Raw genomic sequence first — 19,311 nt, 5'->3', positions numbered from 1 at the left:
AATTATGGTCAGATCTATTGCGCTCTAGATGGAGCAGTGATATTATACATCTGTTAATTTACACATTCACACAGTCAGGGATTTATTATCAGGTGTCCTTTCTGTATTTGTCAGTTCAAATTGTGACTGGATTATGACTTTAACTTGTATGTGTGTAATATTATCTATTGATCCACATACTGAGCTGGTTAGGTGTTCATTGTAAATTACCATGATGATCTACTAGAAGTTAGAAGTGAACATCTGTCGTAGGACTGAAAACAAAGAGTTAACATTGAAGTAACCTTGATAATCCCAAATCTTGCTTCATAGTACAGGGACCTGGTCTACACAAAGAGGCACAGTTAAATACTAAAGCACACCTATACTGGAGGTAGATTAAGCTCCTGTACTCACTGACCTGCAGAAGAGAGAAATAAAGCTGTACAGGCACTTCCTGTGTCAGAGGGAACTGTTTCCTGCAGGAGGTTGTACCGTTACATATCAGCACACAGTGATTACAGTTGGCCTGATGTTGCCCTTCCCTCCCCAGTCCCTTTCCTCCATCTTCTGAATCCACCCCCTATACCCCATCCCCAGAACCAACCTCCTCCTCCTCCTCCTCCTCCTCCTCCTCCTCCTCCTCCTCCTCCTCCTCCTCCTCCTCCATCTCCCAATCCTTACATCACCCATGCCCTGGTGACATCAGGTTGGATTTCAGTTGACCTGGCCCACCTCCTGGCTGAAATAAACTATAACCGGCACACCGGTAAGGTCAGGAGGAACATCACCAAGGCCAGGTTACTGACAGCCCAGGAGATGTCCGACATGATCAAGGAAGCAGAAGACCGAGCTGCGAGGAGGGAGGCTCAAGCTCTGTACAACATGTGTGTACATAATTGTTAAATGTCATGCATCAGCTGGTGTTTTCCAAGTGATTGACATGAGAAGAGTTTAACAAAACATCCAGCAGGTGGCGGTACACACTCAAATGGAAATTACTGAGCTTTTATTGCATAGTTTGGAGTAGTTGAAGTGTTATATCTTATTGTGAAGAACAGAACTACGATCCCGGATGTGTTGACAGCATTTTGGTGACTGGAACAAGCTAATATCCCCAAAAAACTAGCAGCGCCGAGTGTTTATTACGAGGATAGAAGTTAGTCCGTATCAGGCCAAGAGCAGCGCACGGCTAATTTACTGGCATTAGCGTCCTTTTACTAACTTGAATAATTATAACGACATTTAGCTTGAAATGTAAGAAGTTAACGCTTAGTTTAGAACGTGATACGATTATTTTTATCAATATTTTAAGTTACATTTTATTGGAATGTTAGCTCAAAACTGTCCGGGATTGGAAAAAATTCCGTTAAAGTTCAATGAAAGATATAGCTGTAAGCAGAAGGAACTCTCTTTTTTTACTCACTCATTGGACTCAATTAGTGCAGCTTTAAAGTTTCAGTTGTTTACTCTGTCATGCATCATAACCTATAACTTTAGTTATATGGTGTTCTAACGGGAAATGATTACAATTGTTAAAATAAGTAGAATATCAACATTACATTTCCATGTAACTGTTCTCACTTAACTTCCCGCAGGGGGAATATTAAGTGGTAAAATATTAGATTATGTCATTGTCATTGACCTAATCTAGGTCAATGACAATGACATAATTCACTAACTGAATTATTTCACTGCAACTTTCTTTATCGGCGCTCTGCCTGTTGAAGTCTATGTTCACCCTCATGGGCTCATCTCGCTCCAATAACACCAGTCAGCGCGAGGCGAGGTCAACATGAGTCTGACAAGTCTGACAAGCGGTGTTTTCTTTTTTCACTCAGAATAAATTGACTGTACGTGTAGAGATCTTTTCTAGTCTTCCGACCACTCAAAGCGCTTTAACACAACATGACATAATTCACCCATTCACACCCATTCATACACTGATGGGAGGAGCTAAGGATCCACCTGTCCATCAGCAGTAACTAACATTCACACACCGTGCAACAGCTACGGGAGATATTTTGGAGTTAAGTGTCTTGCTCAAGGACACATCGACATGGGCTAGTGGAGCAGGGGATCGAACCACCGATCCTCTGATTGAAGGACGACCCTGCTCACTTGGAGAGGAACTTTGATGCATCAAGACCAAACATAATAATACATGACATTAACGGTGGCAAATAAAGCACAAGTGTTACACTATTTAATATTTCCATTAAAGGATTAGTGTGTGAGATTTAGTGGCATCTAGTGGTGCAACGCCTCCCTGTCACAAGAGTGTGAACTATATGGTGAAGTTCAGGTAGAGATAAGTATATTTAGGATTTTATTACTAATAGCAACTATTATCAATACTCTATTCTGTTTCCTGACTAAATAATTGCTTTTGCAAGATGGCGGACTCCGCAAACAGGACCCACTACCTATGTAGATATGAAGGTATTCTTCGAAGCGAACAAAAAACACTATGATTCCTAGTTTTGTAGGTCCTATACACCAATGAAAACATAGTTATTAATACTATATTCTCTCTCTGACAACCAATCCCCCTAAATGTACACATACCCTTTAATAATACTTGAAAAATGGGACTGCCTAGTCCTGCGTAGCTCAGAGTTGTCGAGACAGTTTATCTTTGTAGATGACAGTCTTCACTCTGCCTTCAAGCATTCTCTTCATAAAGAGAGCTAACATTTACAGCAGGAATACTAAAGCCCTTACTTATAACTTATCTAATGAATGGCTGTGGGTCAGTAGTTTGCAGGTCCGTCTGCCTGTTTTGATCCACCTCCTCTTTGTGTTTCTTCACCTCAACCTGTGTCCGTGGTCCAGCTGGTAGTGACGTTCACTTTGCTCAATATGGCTGCTTGAGGAGTTATCCATGTGTATCCTGGTGTTCTCATGGTTTATTAATTCTTCCAACATGTCCCTTACTCCCGTAACTGTCAATGCTGGATCTGTCCCCATTGTTTTAAAAAGCAAAATACGGCATTAGCACAACAGCATCCAGCTTGCCAAACCTTCCTGGTGTCTACAGAAGCTTCATGTGCCGCTTCCCTTTCAGCCAGTCTGTTGTCTTCTTGTGAGGTGGATCTGGGCCCAGTTTTTCTACCTGTAGTTTCTCTGCCAAAGTTCTTCTCTCAAACGGGTCTTGGAGGAGAGATTTTACCGGGTCGGGTCTTCTTGGAAGAGAAGTGCTCGCGCTGGCTGTTAAAAAAGCACCTGACAAGAACACGCAGCTTTTGGGCCAGATGACTTTGGCCCAAAATTGAATCTATTTTAGAACGCTGATTGGCTAAATTGTATATTACTCAATATCTCCAAAACACAAATATTGACAATTTGTATAATTTGTAAATATTATTAATATTATTATTATAATTTGTGTATACTTTTTTTTTTTTGTGGCTCAAGGTGGGTGGGGCCAGGCCCTGTGGCCCTCTATTGGCCAGCCGCCACTGCATACGCCACTTCCCAAGCAAAAGTTGTGATCTATAATAATAAATTTGCCTGTGAGAGGCATCATTACACGTATAACGATGCGTCTAACAGTTAATTTGCATTTATAGATCCTCTTTAGCATTAACACTTAGGATATCTTGTTGACACTTACCTCCTCAGTTTGTATCAGCACCACTGCACTGAATCAAGACCGGCCAGACAAGACTAGGTGAACAAAAAATGAATCTGTTTTTTAATATTAGAAGGACAGAGCCAATCAGATTTCAACAAAACCGAAGATCAGTCCAAATCGGGAGGGCCCGCTTGTACCCCACCTCATGCCGCTGCCCAGGATCATACAGTACTGACATTAGAAAATGACCATCAATCGCCCGTGAAAGTAGCACCCCCCCTTTGTAAAATCACTCAAATACAATATTCTTATTTGTATGATTGAGTTTATATTAAAAAACTACAGCAGAAGATCTACAAGGTTGGGAATGATTATTAAATGATAAATAACTAGTAATATAGGCCTTTCCCAAACCTTTAAGAACCTTGTAAACAAGTAAAATATGTTCTTCAATGAAAGAAAGCTGCGTTTGGTCACCTTTTTATGTGGGATTTAAAGTCAAGGATGGTGCCCATTCTCGTGACTTCTGATTTAACCATTGGGGTGGGAACTTGTTTTCATTTTGTTGTTTCATGTTAGTTAGTGTTGTGTTACTCGTCAGTGTCCCCCTCGAAGGAATGCCCTTTGACCTGTTGGAGGAAGGGTCTGTATGCCTGTGTCTGAAAAGTATGTCTTTGGTTAGGGGCCCCTGTGTGACGTTATGTTATCTCCAGTTTTGCTCAAGACATCTTCCCTATATAAATGGTCTGCCTCGCACCGTCCAGCAGAACTTCTGATTGACAGGAGAGTCTCCGGGCATACTAGTCGCCCGTCCTGACCTGTGATTCCTGTCTGTAATAAACTTTATTATACCAGAAAGAACAGTGTCCGCGGAGATTCCTTCATCATCATTCTTCAACATCACTGTTGCTTGAAATATACGACAAACTTGGCGTCACAAACTCAGGACGTGCTGTGACCTGCAGCTCCTCCGACGACTTCACATACGGTGAGTATTTCTCACTCGATTGGACACTGGTTCGTTCATTGGGGCTGTTATGTGTAACTGCTTGGTCACACCGTGAATAAGAACCTATTTTCTTTTTATAGACATGTCTTGTTGGTTTGATGTTTGAAGTGAAGCTCCGTGCTAAATTTGATTTTATTTGCGTAGGGAATATGCAAATGGGGGGAGTATTATAGACAAGATAAAAAAAAGTGAAGAAAGGAAGTATGAGAAATACAAGGAATAGTGTAGAATAGCTTCATTGTAACAATAAGGTGAGCTAAATAGTATCGTGCAAGATTAATGGAGATTGGGCCCTCAACTCCTTAACGGTAAGACACATGCAAATTAGCCACTGCGTAATAATTGGCTTGACATAGTCAGGAATTAAGTTAAAAAGACAAAATTGGGATAAACCTGGATCCAGGTAATTTGAATAAATAAATGTAAAACAGTGAGAAGGGACAGAGTAAAGAGAGAGAGATAAGATTAAAGGAAAGGATCATATGACTGAGTCGCAGAATCTGGATAAATAAACATGGGCCGTAAAACCTGGAACAACACCGTATGGTCAGTTTAATAACTGGAGATTGTAGAATAAAAGGTCGATTGACTGTTCCCACTCTGACATTTGTTGACGAACAGTGTCTGATGCAGCCTCTCATCGACTAATTTACATCTCAGAAAGTAGCATAAATTTTATGAGAATAAGACAGAAAAGGGCGCAGCAAAAAGCATGCTATATGAATGTGTGGTATGAATGAGTTGTTTCTTTTTGGGAACAAAAGTACGAAGTGCTGTTTGTGTTTTTTGAGTCTTGTGAAAATGTGTGTGTGCTGGGTGACCTGGGTGTGTGTGTGAAGCGTGATCACTAATGTGTTATTAAATATACAATGAGCTTCTTTTGAGAGGACGTAGTATAACAAATTAGTTATTAAATAAACAATGAGCTTCTTTTGAGAGGATGTAATATAACAAATGAGTTATTAAATATACAATGAGCTTCTTTTGAGAGGACGTAATATAACAAATGAGTTATTAAATATACAATGAGCTTATTTCGAGAGGACGTAATATAACAAATAAGTTACTAAATACACAACAAGCTTCTTTTAAGAAGACTAATATAACATGAGCCCTTTTTTCTTTTTATAAGGGACGTAAGGGGGGGGGGGGAGATTTTCAATGGGATTAACACTTTTTTGTGAGACACAAAATTCTTTGTGTCTGTTTGTTTCATTTGGTTTTCATTAAATTCTACAATGTTCATGTAGGGGTTTAATTTGAGAATTAAGTTTATGATGCTGTTAAAGAACCTAATGGGTTCATAAGAGACTAAATCATTGCCTGTTTCTTTTCCATTATTGATGGTACACATTTTAACCTGCTTTCATTTATAAGCTTATACGAATATTGATCTGTTTACATACACATGAAAGACTACATGCTGTAGTTAGTTAAAAGGAAAAATAAATAAATGAATAGAGGGCTTGGTAACTGACTGACCAGTTAATGCATTTAATTCGTTAATGGCATATGATTGTTTGGTCTAAACTCTGCTGACAATTGCAGAGTTTTATTGTTTGTGCGTGGTTTGGTCTGATCTGTGGTGTGTTGGAGAATCAATATTGTGACTGTCTGACGATTTGAGCTGAATATTGGGTGATAATTAGGCGATTGTCTTACAGTGATTAAGACCACAGTTGGTGACAGTCAGTGACTCGTGGGAGCGCATGATCTTGTTGTCAAATATTATAAGCGGACTTTGGGTTGTGCTATTGCATTAATGGGCTCTTGATCCTTTTGGCGTTGACAAATCAATTTCATTTTTGACTAGGGTGAATTTGTGGTTTTGATACATGAATGACTGAATGAATTGATTCATTTGTTGGTTAGTTGAGTGATTAAGTGTTTGTTGATTTGTTAATTGTCTGATTGATTGATTGGTTGAGTGTTTAATTTGCTAATTGATTAATTGATTGTTGGTTTGCTAATTGGTTAATTGGTTGATTGGTTCATTAATTTAAATAAATAAAATACAAATAATAAAAAACGGGGGAGAAGTAATCTGAATAGCTTTAAGTAGTTTTAATCGTACTTCTTAATTTACAAATAACGGAACATAAGTAAGCCATTATAATGGTAAAAAAGGACACTAAAAATCCAAAAGTAATTACTCCTGTTGAGAATAATCCTTTAATTAGAGGCATCGCAAACATTGCAAAGATATCGGAAAAATTGCATAAATGCTGGCCTGAAATTGACCAACCATGGCCAGTGGAGGGGACTCTTCACCCAGATGTAATTAAAATAATGCAGGTACTTGTATCCACATACAAGGCGGAGCAAAAGAAGGGGAAAAGGGGGAAAACGCAAAGAAAAGAGGCAAGTGGAGCTTGGCATTCTCCAGTTGTTTGAAAATGAGGGACAGAAACTGATCAAAGCTGCCAACGATAAGAGAGATCCAACAATAGAGGTAAAAGTAAATAATCGACCATTGGAAGTGATGGTGGATAGCGGAGCTGCTTTCACCTGTATTCGGCCTAAAGATGCTATTCATCTCCCCATGTCTGGTCAATTGATTCGGACAGTCGGGTTTGAGGGAGTGAAACAGCTGATTCCTCTCATGGAACCAATTGAGCTCAGCTCAAGATTACAATACCCATATTGGTATCAGAACATACACCTGCACTTGTGGGAAGAGATGCTTTGTGTAGATTGAAGTGTACAATACAGTGTAAACCAGACGGCTGTTAGGTTGAAGTGCCAAACGATATTTTCATCCATCATTGATGACAACAGAGACTGAAGCTTCTACAGTATTTCGGATCGGTGTGGAAGAACCGAGGGTTTAAGAAAACAGGTGGTTCTCCGGTACAGCATCACGCCCAGATCATGGAATTGTTGCACATTGAAGCCGAAAGAAATAGCAATAGCTAAATGCGCGGCACATAAGATGGATGCGTCAAAGGGAATAGAGCGGCTGATGAAGCTGCAAAAGCAGTCACAGGAGCAGATGAAGTGGGCAAAGTTCTTCTCGTCACTCATGAAGTGAACTTGGAAGACAAAATGATGCTCAAAGATATGATTTTAATGCAGGAAGCTGCTCCTGAAATGGATAAACAGTTGTGGATAGACCAAGGTGCCACCCAGGATTCTACTGGACTTTGGAGAAATCATGAGGGGCTGATACTAGCACCTCCAGACTTGTTGCGTCTAATGATTCAGGGGGCGCATGGGTTAGCAAAAAAGGAACACAGTGCAACCTGGAGACAAGGTGTTCATGAAGGTGTTTAGAAGGAAGTGGTATAACGAACGCCGTGTAGGACCATTTGAAGTAGTTTGCAGTACTGGAACCGCGGTCCAGGTGAAAGGGTCTCCAACGTCATATCATTTATCACATTGTGTCAAAGCACCAAGTGAAGAGGCGCCACATTCACAGATCCAAGATGTTGAAGGCTCAAGAAAGCCCAAAGACAATGTGGAAGAACATACACCAGACAGGGAGATGCATGAAAATCTGAGTCAGAACTCAGAAGGAGAGATGTGGACAATTTTGATGTTTCTGTGCACATTCCTGATGATCCCAGAAATGACTTTGCAGTGGATGGACAGGAAAGAAGATTTAGTGACATTGTCTTTCAACATGTCCCAGACACAGCAGGACCTATTTCAGTTGCCTGCCAAGCGCCAGAGATATCAAAGGGCCGTGACTCCGCTGCAGAACAACTCAGGGATCCAGCTAGACAAAGGAGCCCGAGACCAGTTAGGAAAAAGGTTAAACCAAACCGTTACTAGAACAAGGGTTGAAGTAACCTTGGGGAAGTCAGTTCAGCTTCCATGTCAGTGTACAGGAGAAAATAGTGGTGAAGGGAAACTTAGAGTTGAGTGGGAAGATAACCATGGTAGGGTTCTAGTTCTGTCAGAGTCATTACCATTAGGGAAGTATACATTACTTAATGACAAAAAGAGACTGAAGATCAAGGGAGATTGTAGTCTCTATGTACATAGGCCTCAACAGGAAGATCAAGGTGATTATAGGTGTTCTTTTTACGATCCACATATTGGGAGTGAGTTAGGATTTAGAGTTTGCATAGTGTCTCTAGTGATACTAGGTGAGAATAAGAGTATAGACCTCCAAGATGTTGGGGAAACGAGAGAATCAACAACGATGACATCAACTCTCCAGACAAAAGCTGGAAAAATGGAAGAGAAATCTACCTTTTCAATGTTAAAAGCTATTGAAGGTATAAATGTATCACATTTAACTACAGTGGCGCCTCAGATGGTTTCTATAACGTCACCTCCTTCGAATACTGTGATCAGAGTTAAGTTAGGAGGAACAGGTTACCTTCCTTGTAAATGTGGAAGATGGAATATTGGTGGTAACAGTCCTCCCAAGTGGGAAAATAGTCGTGGTGAAGATTTGTTGAAGTTAGAGTGTCCGCGGAGATTCCTTCATCATCATTCTTCAACATCACTGTCGCTTGAAATATACGACATTAGTTCTGATGGTCAGGTGGCACCTTGCATGGTAGCTCCTCCCATCAGTGTGTGAATGGGTGAATGAAGACATGTAGTGTTAAAAGTGTCATGTCCAGGAAACTGTCATGTTAAATTAATCAGTGTCTTGTGTCCATGTTGTCTCGTGATTTCCTGTTTTGTTGTGAAAGTCTACTCCTCTTGTTTCAGGCAACTTGCTCCTCCCCCTGTTTGTTTCTCCTCTGGTCTGATTGGCTGCCTCGCCCCTGATTGTTTCCACCTGTGCCCTCACCCTGTGTATATATTGTCTGTGTCTCCCTTTGTCCTGGGCCAGTTCGTCTTGTCTTTTGTGTCAGAGAACCAGCCATTTTCATGGAATTCATCAGTCACCAGGTCACGATTTGATGTTACTTTGTTCATGTAGATTTTCTGTTTGTATGTTTCCAGTTAATTAAAACTGAGATTTGTGTTGTTACTTTGCTTTGAGTCGTGCATTTGGGTTCTAGTCTTTGTTCGGTCTTGACAAAAAGCTAGTGATTGGAGGACTAGAAAAGCGCAAAATAAGTGTATTTACCGTTTACCATATGCAAGGTTTCCAAAATGAAGATATTTTAGTGTAAAAGATATGAGCCCTTACGAAAATATGTATTACACCAAGCAATGTTAGTCTATTCTTCACATGAAGTCATAAAAATGTCCTCAGGGCTTCAGACTTTGTGTTATATGTTATGCATATGTATGTGCTGCTGGAAGTGGTTCCTAAATCAATGCAGACAATGTCACAATGTTGACAGTCTTGTGTAGTGTGTCTGTCTCTTTGTCTCTGAGCTTCTATCTATATATATATATATATATATATATATATATATATATTCTACAATCATATCATATGCAACATGAAATCATTTCTCTGATTCTTTAACCAACATTCCTGAAATGTACTCTTTGATTTTCTCTCAATACTCTCATATTACAGTAATTGTCTGAGTCATATCTGCTGTTAGTTACCTCAAGGTTAACAACCCTATTAGTTGCTGTTTTATCAACCCACACCCCTCTGAACAAATGATCACGAGCAGTCTGTCTCTGTGAGAAGGCTGTTGGATTTTGATTATGTTCAGCTCTGAGTGCCATGGCTATGGTTTCTCTGGCTACACCCACACGGTTGGTATTTAAGTCAGTTCCTCCTCCTCGGCTTCAGCAGTCTGCTCCAGGGAGAATACAAGAGCAACCCTTCAGCCTTATGAACCAGTACTTCTGATCGCACTGAAGCCTGCAGAGAAACATGTCTTCAGACACATTCTCCATCCTCTTGCTTGTTATCTCATCGGTAAGTTTTCTTTTAACAAACACATATTCTTTGTTGAAATGGAAAGCAATTTGGGGATGAACTCATTGAGATTGAGGTATTATAAGCTACTTCAAAATCCTCAGGGAAATAAACTTTTTAATCAGCATGTGAGTCATGATATTAAGGTGCAGTTATCCATCATGAAGAACTGAACCTCTGAGGATAAAGTACAGAATGTTGCATTTGGGTAGAGCTCCTGGTTCTGGCTTTCCAAAGTATTTTTCTTCAGCATTTACCATCTGTTTCTGTCATGTTTTCTTCCTACAAACCTGTTCCCTCACTGCTAGGCTGGTGCTGAACAGTGGGAAGGAAAGAAAACATGGAAAATATTTGCTGGCCCATGTGATCACAGTCTGGTGTCGCCATCTTGTGGTATTGTGCACTTTTAGAAACCTCCAACATATTTTCTATAACAAATATACTCAAATATATGGCAAATATAAATATTGATTGTATGGTATATTTAGGATACTGTAGAGAATAATGTGTTTGCCATGGCATCAGTAAGCTCTTCTACTTTTGTTGTTATTTTGCATAAACTCTGAAGACTGTACATCTGTAGCTCTTCAAGTTTGCTTTATTATATGTTTATTAGATAATTTGTCATTTGCTTAACCAAGTGTTTTTTGTTGCCAAGTGGTAAAACAGCTGAAGTTCCTGCTTGTTCGCCCAAACCATTGCAGCCCTTGTGACCATGGTAAAAGACTTCTTTAGTGCCATGAAACGAACTGTGAACAGCCATATCATAAAGTTATGGCAAATATGTCAGCAAACAGTTGCCTATTTACACATCCACAGAAACAGAGCAACTTCAAAGATGTTGATAGTTTTCTGTCATTTGATATAAACTGGTAGCATAGCATTAGTTCAGGCAGAGCTCGGACATCCCAGTGTCATCAGCTACTAAATGTATGCTTCACAATTACTGTTCATTCATTGACTCTTGGCTATTCCATCCATTATCCAAACCACTTTTCCTATTGGAGCTTGAGCCAATCCCAGCTGACATTGGGCAAAGGCAGGGTTCACCCTGGGAAGGTCGCCAATTCATCGCAGGGCATATATAGAGACACAGACAACCAGTCTCCAAATAACCTGTGCTGAATGTCTTTGGACTGTGGGAGGCTGCCACAGAATACAGTACAGTAATCTGGGATCGGGGTCAGAACCCTGGCCCCTCTTGCTGTGAGGTGACAGTGAGAGCCACCGTGCAGCCCCTCTTTTGATGAATTATATTCAATTAAAACGGTTATAAGTTGAACCATGACTACTGATACGCTCAGGTCAACACTGTTGTCAATTTAAAGTCGGATATGTTGTTCAAGTTTGTTTATTATGGGGTGAGCTCCCCCAAGGAGCAGAACCTTTTCTAACCTTTTGCGCTAAAATAGTCAATCCCTTGTTGTGCGAGTCTCATTTGTTAATGGTCCGAGATGGGATGTGAACCGTGGGCTCTGTAGTCCAACTCAGTGACTGCACAGCCATGAAGTTGCATTGTGGCCATAACAGTCAAATTTGAAATCAGCTAAAACAAAAGAATGTGAATAAACAACAACAACAACACATCAGGTGTTTCCTACTGTACTGTACACTCTTGTCATAAACATGTGCACATTTTGCTCTTTTCCATGTACTGTAGACTATATCCTGCTGTTACTTGATTTAACCTGTGGTTTGTGTGTTTGTTGCAGACTGTGGCCCATGACTGTTCTCAGCCCTGTGTCTGCTCAGCAGACCCTCCACCCTGCCCAATGGGCACCAGTCTGGTCCTGGATGGCTGTGGCTTCTGTAAAGTGTGTGCCAAGCAGCTGGGGGAGCCCTGTTCCCTGCAGGAACCCTGCGACCATCACAAGGAGCTCTACTGTGACTACACTCTGCTGAGTGACACTGAGACTGGCATCTGCATGGGTAATACATTCTCCTTAACACATACCAACATCTTTTTTTATTTTGCGATACTGCAATACAAGATTTTTGATACTAACACTGGCGACTGTGGCTCAGTGGTGAGCAGGGTCGTCCTTCAATCAGTGGATCGGCGGTTCGAACCCTGGCTCCGCTAGTCAGTGTGGTGTATGAATGTTAGTTCCTCTGTGGCCCTGCTGATGCACCCCCACCCTCCTCTCTTTTTTCTTCTGTTTCATGGATTGTGGAAATCTGGATCGTGGTCCATGCCTACTACTCATGATTCATACATTTCTGTCATATTCATTGAATGAGTTCAGTTGTAACTCTGTAACTCTGTTCATTCTGTACACATGACATCTATTGTATCTGTCCATCCGGGGAGAGGGATCCTCCTCTGTTGCTCTCCTGAAGGGTTCTTCACTTTTTTCCCTGTGAAAGGTTTTTTTCTATTTTTTTTTTTGATCCAATGTGAGGTCAAAGGTCAGGGATGTCGTATGTGTACAGATTGTAAAGCCCCCTGAGTGGCATCTTCGCCCCTCCCATCAGTGTATGAATGGGTGAATGATGTAATTGTTGTTACAAATATATATATATATATATATATATATATATATATGCTGATAAAGGACTCATCTCTGTACTTGTTTTGTCAAGTCGATTGGCATTTCAGGTACTAAGTTGGTTTAAATCCTATTTATCAGATCGATCTCAATTTGTATTTGTAAACGATGAAGCCTCAATGACAACCAACGTTAATCACGGAGTTCCACAAGGTTCTGTGCTTGGACCAATTTTATGTACCTTTTATATATGCTTCCTTTGGGCAACATTATCAGGAAACACTCCATAAACTTTCATTGTTATGCAGATGATACTCAATTATATCTATCGATCAAACCAGAGGAGACCAACCAGCTCACTAAAATTCAAGCATGTCTTAAAGACATAAAAACATGATGACCTGCAACTTCCTGATGTTAAACTCAGACAAAACTGAAGTTATTTTACTAGGCCCTGAACACCTCAGATCAATTATCTGGTGATGTGGTTTCTGTAGATGGCATTGCCCTGGCATCCAACACCACTGTAAAGAATCTCTAGTTATCTTTGACTGAGTCTTGTCCTTTAACTCCCACGTTAAGCAAATCTCAAGGATTGCATTTTTTCATCTACGTAACATTTCAAAATTAGACATCTTTTCTCAAAGCGATGCAGAAAAGATGGTTTACGCGTTTGTTGCTTTTAGATTAGATTACTGCAACTCCTTATTAGCAGGTTGCTCTAATAAATCTCTTAAATCCCTCCAGTTAATCCAGAATGCTGCAGCTCGTGTACTCACAAAAACTAAGAAAAGAGATCACATGACTCCTGTATTAGCTGCTCTGCACTGGCTCCCTGTAAAATCAAGAAACACATTTAAAATTCTCCTCCTCACCTACAAAGCCTTGATTGGTGATGCACCATCATATCTTAAGGAGCTTGTAGTACCATATTGCTACTCGTGGTTCCTAGAGTCTTCAAAAGTAGGATGGGAGCCAGAGAATTCAGTTATCAAGCTCCTCTTTTATGGAACCAGCTTCCACTTTCAGTCCGGGAGGCACCTCATTTAAGAGTATACTTAAGACTTTCCTGTTTGATAGTGCTTATAGTTAGGGCTGAATCAGGTTTGCACTGGTCCAGCCCCTTGATATGCTGCTATAGGCTTATAGGCTGCTGGGGGATGTTTTAGGATACACTGAGCACCTATCTCCTCTTCTCTCTTTACTTATGGATGAATTTACATCTCGCCATTGCACCTTATTAACTCTGCTTCCTCCCCGGAGTCTTTGTGACTTCACGTCTCATAGGTCCCATTGGACCTGGAGGTGTCTGATGCTGGTGAACCGGCCTCCCGCGTTGGCCCTGCTGATGCGCCCCGCCCCCCCTCCTCTCTACCTACTTCTGTTTCATGGATTGGAGTTCCATTCATACATTGTCATATTCATGTAATGTGTTTATGTAACTTTGTAATGCTGTTCATTCTGTACACATGACATCTATTGCTTCTGTCCATCCGGGGAGAGGGATCCTCCTCTGTTGCTCTCCTGAAGGTTTCTTCCCTTTTTTCCCTGTGAAAGGTTATTTTTGGGGAGTTTTTCCTGATCTGATGTGAGGTCCTGGGACAGGGATGTCGTATGTGTACAGATTGTAAAGCCCTCTGAGGCAAATTTGTAATATTGGGCTATACAAAATAAACTGTATTGAAATTAAATTGAATGTCTATTCAAAGCATATTACTAACTCTACTTCTTCCCCAGAGTCTTTGTGGTTTCTCGCCTCAAGTTTCCATGGATCGTGGCTCTGTCTAGAGCCGGTCCTGCCTCCTGCCATGACCCTGCTGATGCCCCTCCTCTGGATCGTGGTCCATGCCTACTACTCATTATTCATAATTTGTCATATTCTTTGAATATGCTGTAACTCTGTTACATTGTTCATTCTGTACACATGACATCTATTGCATCTGTCCATCCCGGGAGAGGGATCCTCCTCTGTTGCTCTCCTGAAGGTTTCTTCCCTTTTTTCCCTGTCAAAGGTTTTTTTCAGTTTTTTTTCCTGATCCGATGTGAGGTCCTGGGACAGGAATGTCATAAGTGTACAGATTGTAAAGCCCTCTGATACAAATTTAGGATTTGTGATGTTGGCCTATACAAAATAAACTGAATCTAATTTAATCTAGCTGCACGGTGGTGTAGTGGCTAGCACTGTCGCCTCACAGCAAGAGGGCCGCGGGTTCAATTCCCGGTCGGAGCGGTCCTTCTGTGTGGAGTTTGCATGTTCTCCCCGTGGCAGCGTGGGTTCTCTCCGGGCTCTCCGGCTTCCTCCCACAGTCCAAAGACATGCTGCAGGTTAATTGATCTCTAAATGTCCCATAGGTGTGAATGTGAGAGTGAATGGTTGTATGTCCCTACATGTGCCCTCGATGGACTGGCGGCCTGTCCAGGGTGTCCCCTGCCTTCGCCCTATGTCAGCTGGGATAGGCTCCAGCGCCCCCGCGACCCTAATGAGGATAAGCGGTATTGAAAATGGATGGATGGATGGATGGATGGATAATTTAATCTATTCTTTTTGGTGCCGTTTAAGCTAGGAGTTGGCCTGATGCGGACGGCCCTGATGCTCCAGTGTGTTCTTACAGGAAAAGCACAGGAAGCACAATTTTCCTCTGAGCCTAGAACATACCTTTAACTATAGCCTACCAAGATAAAGTTAGCCGTGCTTGAGGCTATGCCGGAGGTGTATCGCCGGCATTTCAGGTTCTGGAAGAAGAAAGATCGAACTGGCTAGAGATCTGATAGCTCATTTCTATGCTGGTTCACTTCCCTTGATATGTCTTCTTTTGATGAGCTGGGTAATTTTGTTTTAGAAAAGCTAAAAAATGTATTCCCAGGCAAAATTGCTAAGTCTGTTAGCTCACAGCAAGCCAATAATGCTATTGGCAATGACTGGTTGGAGAAGGAATTCGGTTAGCGCAGCTTCATTTGATCTGACATTTTAAGGGAAGGCTGGTTCATCTGACCCTAAACAAGGCAACTGTGACAGCAGTGAAAGTAGCAAATACTGTGATATGTCACTGGAAGGCTGATTGTCCTTTATTACAGGCTAAAAGCAGAGGAGGAAAACATAACGTTAAGCCTGCTGCTTTTGCTGCAACTCTCTGTAATTACAGTGATGTTGAGGCGTGTCTAATTCTGGATGTTTTGGCTGCATATGCTCCTTTTATCAAATATGTTTTGAGTCACTAGTAGGAAGTGATGCTAAGGTCCCAATACAATTCCTGAAAATCTCTCCTTTCTTGCTAAGTGTATCCCAGTTGGACAGGGATCTGGAGAGTCTTCTGCGGTGATGTTACCTGCCAGGGAAGCTGTACAAGTGAGGTTTTGGTCTGAAAGAGAGGAACTTTGGCTCTTGGCAGTGTCAAAGGATAACTTGGTTGATGTAGAGCCGCTGAAATGTTTTATTGATTTTTTAAATGGGTTTAGACATTGATTGTATGTAGTGGGTGGTATGGCTAGGGAGAGCTCCCTCAAAACAAAAAGGAAAAAGAGAGCACACCAGAAATGTAGCCCTGCCTATTGTGCCAATTGTAGTTTTTAAAAAACATACTTATTCCACATATTTGTCAGTTGTGTCTAAACAGAGAGGAAGCATGACGAGCAGACACATTCACACGCAGATATACACAAGCAGACAGACAGAGACAGAGATTAGCTCTATAGAAAAGAACAGAAGATCGATAGAGTAATGGTAATAGTTAGAGTAATGAGTTTCTGGTGTGAACAGTCAGACTACTGCTCATGTGACAATTGACATAGCCCGGCAATTCTGCATCTTGTGAACTTGGCATCGACCTGCCACCTAGAACATTTCCAATTAGAATTATTTAATTGCGACACAAGGTGTGAAAAACCGAAACAATTCACGTTTATCTCCTCAAAGGAAAGTTTGTTCTATGGTCATTTGAACTAAACTGTATACTTTGGACCCATCAGATATTCTTCAGTGACATCTGGCTCCCCTGGTGTTCTAAAACTAAAATGTGTTTGTATTGTGTTGTATGTGTCCTGTATGCGTGACAGTGCTGCATGTTTTCTGTCTGCCTATATAGCTCAGGAGGGTCAGACATGTGACCTGGGGGGCGTAATCTACCACAGCGGGGAGTCCTTCCAGCCCAGCTGTGAGCACCACTGTGTGTGCATGAATGGAGAGATCGGCTGTGTACCGATGTGTGCCAGTGAAGTCTGGCTGCCCTCCCCTGGCTGCCCATACCCACACACCATCCAGATCCCTGGGAAATGCTGTGAGGAGTGGGTGTGTGACCAGTCACCTCAGAACCACCACTACCAGTCAGTGATGGCCGGTCAGTGTCACCTCTGTCACATCAACTGCCCGTAGTTGGATTCTTTGTTTTACTCAGAGTTAGGATTCTCTGATATTTTACACAGATTTTTTTGTACCCTCTGTTACTTCCCCCTTTCTCTAGTTTAGGGGATGCGTAGGGCCAAACACGCAACAACTAAAGAATGTGAAAAAGTAGAAGTAAGATTTTAACAAAGTTTATTTTAACTCCGGTATATACAAACAAAATGGCTTTACATGCTTCTCAACATTTCTTTACCAAAACCAATACGGAAGGAGCACGGACCAATAAACCTAATGTATCTAGACAAAAATGTTAGATAGAGCTCCGAAGCTGTCAGAGCTTGTATTAACTGACAAATTGTCATTTACAAGTGTCACGTAACTGATGACAAATACTATACATAAATCTGTTGACATAAAACTTTAGGGCTATAATCATATAAAGAAAATGTATTGTAATTGTGTATAACTCACACACTTGTGAAACTTCTCCGTTCTATGTGGAGAGGATTGAATCTTATCATGAACACATCGGTTCATATTGTTGACCAGCATTTAGTTTTATTGCAATGTAAAAAATGACAGAAGCAACATCGATAACAGTATATAACATAAAATCCGTGAATGAACACTGCTTTAATTGACCTTTACTGCCAGATGTCGCTGTTCTTCTTCAAAGTGAAGCCCCAAAGCTTTGAACCTTTTCGGTACAAATAGAAGGAAAGCCTCAATGCTCCACAAGGCTTCACCCGCCCATCCCTTGTGTGTTTGTACAAATGTAAAGAGTACCCCAAACTCACCTACTGTCAATCAACCTCCCACCACACACACCTTTCAGTTTAAACAGGCAGATAACAAAATGAAGAGCGAGAACTCCAGGCTTCCTCCTGGCCAGTTTGAAATCTGTGGGAACCAAGGAGCAGCATGACTGGTCTGCACAGATGGCAACCAATCACCGTATTGGCACCAGATGAGAACACAAGGGAGAGGGAAAGAAAGGCAGAAGGAGAGAAAACACATACACAGGCGCCTTGCCCCAGCCTTATCGTACCACAATCTAACAATTTCAGGTATGATATGGGAAAAGCCTTATTAATACCCAGGGGGGAAGTTTAGCATTACAGCAGCATAAGAAACAGACCATAGAGGTAATTAATTAATTAATTTAATGTGTATACTCTGTATCGCTGTTCATTCTGTACACATGACATCTATTGCATCTGTCCATCCGGGGAGAGGGATCCTCCTCTGTTGCTCTCCTGAAGGTTTCTTCACTTTTTTCCCTGTGAAAGGTTATTTTTGGGGAGTTTTTCCTGATTTGATGTGAGGTCCTGGGACAGGGATGTTGTATGTGTACAGGTTGTAAAGCCCTCTCAAGCAAATGTGTGATTATGGGATTACTATGTATTGTTTGTACAGCTTGCATTATTATAATATATCCAGAAATGTGTAATTTGTGATAGTGGGCAATACAAAATAAACTGAATTGAATTGAGGTGGCACATGTTACAGATAGAAACAAGACAGCAGTCACACTAGTGGCTCATCACTTATCTCTCACCACATCCCTTTTTCCACCCTCATTACTCTTCATGCAGGAGCCGCTCCGATCCACCCCTTTCCCTCTTCAAATCCCGACTCAGTCATCAGACAAGTGTCCCCCCCACAAACGGAGAGCTCCAGAGATAACTGTCTAGTCCAGACCACAGAGTGGAGTGAGTGCTCAGCCACCTGCGCCATGGCTGTCTCATCTCGCATCACAAACGACAACCGGCACTGCCAGTTGGAGAGGCAGACCAGGATCTGCATTGTCCGACCCTGCAACAGACAGCAGGAAAAGAAAATCAAGGTCAGTGTGTTTCCATTCTAAAACAGTGTTTTTGAACGAGTGTGTATGCCAAGCATTCTCAACAGTAGGGATAAGGCAAATTCTTTGCCATTGTACAAGTGCCATGTTGTGTAAGAAGGTCTGCTCAATACTACGGCCTTGGTAAAAAGCTGCAGAAGTGTACTTGGTTGCCCTGTTGGTGTGAATAAAACCAATTCAATTTAATTTATTTTGTATGGCTCAAAATCACAAATTTGACTCACAGGGCTTTACAATCTGTACACTTATGACATCATCTGTCCTCA

General features: G+C 41.3%; 1 protein-coding gene across 1 annotated transcript in view; it reads left to right on the top strand.

Moving 5' to 3' along the window:
• Positions 1–19,311, top strand: part of ccn2b (cellular communication network factor 2b) — a 56,055-nt gene that overhangs the window by 32,086 nt on the left and 4,658 nt on the right. Inside the window, exons 2-4 of the mRNA XM_034545405.1 lie at positions 12,066–12,282; positions 16,925–17,176; positions 18,822–19,027. Of these exons, the coding sequence (XP_034401296.1) occupies positions 12,066–12,282; positions 16,925–17,176; positions 18,822–19,027 (675 nt within the window). The remainder of the gene's footprint in view (positions 1–12,065; positions 12,283–16,924; positions 17,177–18,821; positions 19,028–19,311) is intronic.

This window comes from Cyclopterus lumpus, chromosome 11, assembly GCF_009769545.1.
Source record: "Cyclopterus lumpus isolate fCycLum1 chromosome 11, fCycLum1.pri, whole genome shotgun sequence".
In the NCBI taxonomy this organism is placed as follows: Eukaryota; Metazoa; Chordata; class Actinopteri; order Perciformes; family Cyclopteridae; genus Cyclopterus; species Cyclopterus lumpus.
Note: the sequence above shows the minus strand (reverse complement) of the source record. Positions and strands in the feature narration are given on the sequence as shown.